Source organism: Cebus imitator, unplaced genomic scaffold, assembly GCF_001604975.1.
Source record: "Cebus imitator isolate Cc_AM_T3 unplaced genomic scaffold, Cebus_imitator-1.0 Scaffold407, whole genome shotgun sequence".
Lineage (NCBI taxonomy): Eukaryota > Metazoa > Chordata > Mammalia > Primates > Cebidae > Cebus > Cebus imitator.
The window spans coordinates 1,840,474-1,846,595 of NW_016107722.1; the positions used below are offsets into that span (position 1 = coordinate 1,840,474).

The 6,122-nt window shown below is 37.2% G+C and overlaps 1 protein-coding gene across 1 annotated transcript in view; it reads right to left on the reverse strand.

Annotated features, from left to right (window-relative positions):
* The window catches only part of SGK3 (serum/glucocorticoid regulated kinase family member 3), a 176,455-nt gene that overhangs the window by 23,656 nt on the left and 146,677 nt on the right, over positions 1-6,122 (reverse strand). Inside the window, exons 8-10 of the mRNA XM_017509154.2 lie at positions 4,666-4,723; positions 803-886; positions 574-705 (exon numbers count right to left, since the gene is read on the reverse strand). Of these exons, the coding sequence (XP_017364643.1) occupies positions 574-705; positions 803-886; positions 4,666-4,723 (274 nt within the window). The remainder of the gene's footprint in view (positions 1-573; positions 706-802; positions 887-4,665; positions 4,724-6,122) is intronic.

A 6,122-nucleotide genomic window follows, 5' to 3' on the forward strand; every position in this document is an offset into this window, starting at 1 on the left:
TTTTTTTAAAGAGATGGAGTCTCATTCTGTTACCCAGGCTTCAGTGCAATCACAGCTAATTGTAGCCTCAAACTCCTGGGCTCAAGTGATCCTCCTGCCTCAGCCTCTTGAGTAGCTAGGATTAAAGGTACAAGCCACTGAGCCCAGCTACCACCACAGAACCCCTTATTAGAGGACTATCTCATCTGATTAATAATTTGCACATCTTGGAAAATGAGAAGCTGGAGTAATATTTGTATGCAACTCTTGAGACAATTGCCTAAATTACACATGATATTTTATTCTAATATTTCAACATGATATTCTTGCTATATAGTTTAGTGACAAATCTGTCCATGAAGCTAGCAGCTTCATACCAAGGTTCTTTTATGAACCATCTCAACTATGCCATATGCTTAAAAGCTCTGTGTTACAATTCTCTACATCCTGTATTATATTCAGCCAGTACCTTGAATATTATTGATACAAAAAGCTACTGATTTTGTACTGTCCTTCTAAAACTTACAAGAAAAACTTTGACTTTGTGCTATTTTTCTAAACTATTAATATTAGAAAACTCATTATAAAACTCACCTCCCCTCCATTAACAAAGTCCAGAACAAAATAAAGCTTTTCGGCTGTTTGGAACGAATAATGCAACCCAACCAAAAATGGATGTTTCACGTTTTTCAAGAGCACATTACGTTCAGCCATAATATGTTTTTGCTGGAAAAAAGGCAAAAGATCATTTGCATTATACACTAGAAAACAAATCTCTTAACAGAAAATGGGCTTGGGAGAAACAACAGCTATTTTATTTTACCTCTTTTCTGTTGAGAACTATTTTCTTCTGTAACACTTTGACAGCATAAAATTTTCCATCCAGTTTCCGTTTTGCAAGAAGAACCTGTTATGGTTAAGCATTATGTATACTATTAGAAATTTCAAATTTTGATAGAAATGATTCACTTGTCAATACATCAATACTTCTTAAATTTTGTAGAAAGAAATTCCACAAGGGACCTAGATTATGTTTTTGTTTTAGAAATCAAGTAGTCAGGCACCATTTCTTTGTCACTTAATATGTTGATATTTGAGATTTTTTTACTAAATTTAAGTGCCCAAAATCTATACTGCTTGAGAACTTTGTGTGTGTATGTACTCATGCACTCCAGCCCTGAATCCTGGAGACTACTTGTTGAAAATATTGTTATAAACTTCATGGCTATATTAACAAGGAAAAGGAAATGATTTTTAGGTAACAAAAATGTACTGTTTCATACTGAGATTCTTCTTAACAGGTTTTAAATTCAGAAGAGTTCAGAGGAAAAAGTTCCATGGATTTCTATAGTGGTCTGGGTCGCATGCAGATGCTTTAAAGAATCTGAAGAAATCTAGAGTATCTTGTAGTGGTGCAATTTTGACTCACTGCGGCCTCGACCTCCCCAAGGCTCAGGTGATCATCCTGTCTCAGCCTCCCAAATAGCTGGAACTACAGGCGTGTGCCACCATACCTGGCTAATTTTTGTATTTTTTGTAGAGATGGGGTTTTGCCATGTTACCCAGGCTGGTCTCAAACTCCTGGCCTCAAGCGATCCACCTGCCTCGGCCTCACAAAGTGCTGGGATTACAGGCGTGAGCCACTGCACCTGGCCTGCTTTTCTTTGTTTTATTGTACTTTGTTGGCTTCTAATCATTTTGCAAGATTTTACTTTTGAAATTAAACATACCATACATATAGAAAAACTCGTATCATTACATCTCAATAAATTTTTACAAAGTGAATATACCTATGTTACCAGTATGCAGTTCAAAAAATAAAACACTTCCAGTAGCCTGAAGCCTCTCTTTTGCTAAATCTTAATCACGACTCATCCTTCTCCTCAAAGGCAACTACCACTGTGTCAACTTGAAATAACAAACATAACTTTTGCCTTTTTGAATTTCATGTAATTAGAATCACATGGATAAAGCTGTCTGTCTCAATTCTTTCACTCTAAATTATATAAAATATTCATTCACATGTGGCATATAGCATAGTTCTCATATTTTCTTTGTTATGCAGAATATTCCATTATATGACACACTACAATGTATCTACTCTCTTGCTGATATATAGTCAGATTATTTATGAATAGTGATGCTATAAACATTCCTGTATATACATTTTCTAGTGGATATTCATTTCTGTTGAATATGTAACTAGGGAGTAGAACCAATGTGTCATAGGTAATGCATATATTCAGTTTCAAGAATTAACAACAATTTTCAACAGCATAAAAAACAAAACACCTAGGAATAAATCTAATTGGAGATATGCAAAAATTCTAAACAGAATATCATAAAATGTTATTGGGAAAAATTAAAGATGAGCTATATTAGTAAAGCAATTGTCGTGGATTTGACAATACAATATTGTAAAGATAATTCTTCCCAAATTGATCTACAGGGTCAATGCCATCCCAATCAAATTCAAATAGAATTTTTGCAGAAACTGACATGCTGATTCTGAAATTTATATTGATATGCAAAGGACTAAAAATAGTCTCTTGAAGAGCAAGAAGAAGGGAGAACTTATTCTGTCCAATATCAAGCTACAGGTGACATGACAATGCGGTACTAGTGCCAGGATAGTCAGATAGGCCAATGAACAGAAATGCCATCTAGAAACAGAAATACATAACTTATAATCTAAAGGGGGTGGATGTGGTAGCTCACGCTGGTAATCCTAGCACTATGGGAGGCTGAGGAAGGCAGATCACTTGAGGTCAGGAGTTCAAGACCAGCCAGGCCAATGTGGTAAAACCCCCATCTTCACTAAAAATTCAAAACTTAGCTGGGCATGGTGGTGTGTGCCTGTAATCCCAGCTACGTGGGGGGCTGAGGCAGGAGAATTGTTTGAAGCTAGGAGGCAGAGGTTGCAGTAGGCCAAGATAGCTCCATTGTACTCTGCACTCCAGCCTGGGTAACAGAGTGAAACATTGTCTCAAAAAAAAAAAAAAAAATCTAAAAACAGATCTGTGAAGGTATAAATAGTGAATACATGAAAAAGGTGGCCCTGCATATCAGGTGGCTCATCAAATGGGGACAGAACAGTTTTCACAAACTGTATAGGATCAGCTGGTTATCTACATGGAAAAAGATGAACAGTGACGCTATTCCTCACATTATATGCAAGAACCAAATCCTGATAGATTCTAGATCTAAACATGAAGTTTCCAAAAAATAATCCCTTTTTTTTTTTTTGAAATGGGGTCTTGCTACGTTTCCCAGCCTGGTCTTAGACTCCTGAACCCAAGTGATCTTCCTGTCTCAGGGTCCGGAGTAGCTGGGATTACAGGTATGTGCCACAATGGCTGGCTCACATAATGCTTCTGTTTTTAATGACAACTATCTCTAGCATTCCAATAGAATTTTGGGCATTTTGAGAGCAGGATTCATTTCTAACTTTCTATTGCTTATACTAGCACAATACTCAGCATGTAGCAGATGGATAATATGTATTTGCTGAGTGAATAAACACACATGGGTTTAATTGCATAGCCACAGTTTCTAGTCTCAAAGAAACTCAGAAAACAAATTAGAGTTACCAAAAGCTACAAATATAGCAAAATATAATTAAACACATACATATTCATTTTTACTAAAGACTGAAGTGCAGTGCAAAAAAAAACACTTAAATATATTCAATGATTCTGGTAACTTCATCTATGATGCGTTCTTATTAACCTTGGCCTTAAGTGATTCTCCTTCCTTGGTATGGCTATACTGCCAAGATTACACGATTCATCTGACACCATAAGAAAATAAGCAGGGCCTTTACACATTCATTTCCTTCTCAAACTGTTATTTATACAGTTGCTCATTTTTGTCTTTCTAGCTTCAACTTAAATAGCATGTCTTCTGAGAAGCTAAGTGGGAATCTTCCTTCAGCTACCTATTGTCCTTTGTCATTTCACCCTATTCTTCATTTCCTGCACAGCTATTATTATTTGTACTTATTTACTTGACTGAATATTTTTAATTGACTATTCCCCCCCACCCTAGATTGTAAGCACCACAAAGGTAGTAATCATGTCAATTTCCATAATTTTCTAATTAAGGCCCAGTAGGGCACCTGGCACACAGTAGGTGCTCAACAAATACCTTCTGAAGTAAGTGAACTTTATTTCAGAATTTGAGTAGATGCCTTTTCTCCCTAATTATTGTTAGTATTTTGAGGGTAGAGAAAGTATGTTAATCCCATATCCTGCAATCAAAAAGTCCTGTGGCTCACACACATAAAGCATGCATTCCTTAAGTACTTACTTATTGAATGAGAAAATAAAAATACTTTGGGCTGGGTGTGGTAGCTCACATCTGCAATCCCAGCACTTTGGGAGGCGAAGGTGGGAGCATTACTTGAGGAAAGAAATTTGAAACCAGCCTGGGCAACAGAGCAAGGCCCTGTCTATAAAACAATTAAAAAATTAGCTGGGTGTGGTGGTGTGTACCTGTAGTCCCAGCCACTCAGAAGGCTGAGGTGGGAGAATGGCTTGAGCCCAGGAGTGGGAGGATGGCTTGAGCCCAGGAGTTCAAGTGTGTTATGACTACACCACTACGCTACAGCCTGGACAACAGATCGAGCCCCTGTCTCTAAAAAACCAAAAATCAAAACCAAACAAAAACCTCACAAAACACTCTTACCTTGCCAAAGCTTCCTTTTCCAATAACTTTTAAGAAATCAAAGTCGGTTGGTTTGGCACTGAAATAAATTAACAATAAGAATTAGCCTCCTAGAAACTGGAAAGATTAACTTTTAAACATTTCTTAGCGCTTCATTCTTTATAAATAAATGTTGGGCACAAAATACTTCAGCATATGAACTCCAGCTTTCCTGCTGAGTATCTCACCTTTCATATACAATAGGTAGCATGAATAGTAACATCTACTTTCTGATTAAATAAAACATTTCCTAACTTTATTTAAGCCTCATTAAGTTCTGCTTAAGAGGAACTTCAATAATACTCTCTTTGGGAGGAAATATATATGCATAGCCTACATGTAGAGTTTTGAACTCAAAATACCTTCTATCTAAACCAATTTTACATGGCCTGGTGTTGTTGAGGAAACTTAGTGATACATTCTAAGGACTATATATAGCATATGAGGTTAATTCTGAAAATGAAGTTGCTAGTTGGAATACCTAGTAAAGATGCTAAGAATAATTTATGATGGATAAAAAAAGTCATTACAGTGTTTCACATATAAATCACTTATTGTACATTAAAGATAGAAGACTTCTCAGCTTATTCTCATGGATGGTAACATAGGAAAGCCAGGAACAGAAAAGCCAGAGGGAATACTAAGACTGCCCTTTTATTTCTGTTGGCCTATCAGGTAAAAACAGCATTGGCTGTTATGTAGGCAAAAACACATGACAGCAGAAAGGGGAGCTTAAGCAGCCAGAAGAGCTGTTTCCTCCAACATGGTCTGAATTCTCAATTTGTATGGGAAGAAGGGAATAAATCCATTTAGATTTCGAATTTGCTTCATTATCAAAATAAAGTTAATTCAAACATTAGAGTAGAACCAGGACTAGGTTAAATAATGACAGGTAAAGATTAGTGAGATAAACACTTAACTATATTTAGATGTTTTTCTTCTTCAAAAACCTGCTCTTTGGACTATTTTCTTCTTTAAAGATATGCAGAGGTACTGAATTAACTTTGTAAACAAATCTAACAGGGAAAAACATGCAGACCCCTCAAACAAAGTAAATAGGCAAACTGAGGCCATACTCCAAGCCCCATTGTTAACTGCTAGGGATGAACCTTAACTGAAAGCAAATTTCCATTTTTTGGCCAGGCATGGTGGCTCATGACTGTAATCCCAGCACTTTGGGAAGCTGAGGCAGGCAGATCACCTGAGATCAGGAGTTCAAGACCAGCATGCCCAACATGGTGAAACCCTGTCTCTACAAAAATACAAAAATTAGCTGGGCATGATGGTGGGTGCCTATAATCCCAGCAACGCAGGAGGCTGAGGTGGAAGAACTGCTTCAATCCAGGAGGCGGAGGCTGCAGTGAGCCGAGATCGCACCATTGCAGTCTAGCCTGAGTAACAGAGCAAGACTCCGTCTAAAAAAAAGGGGGGGAGGGAAG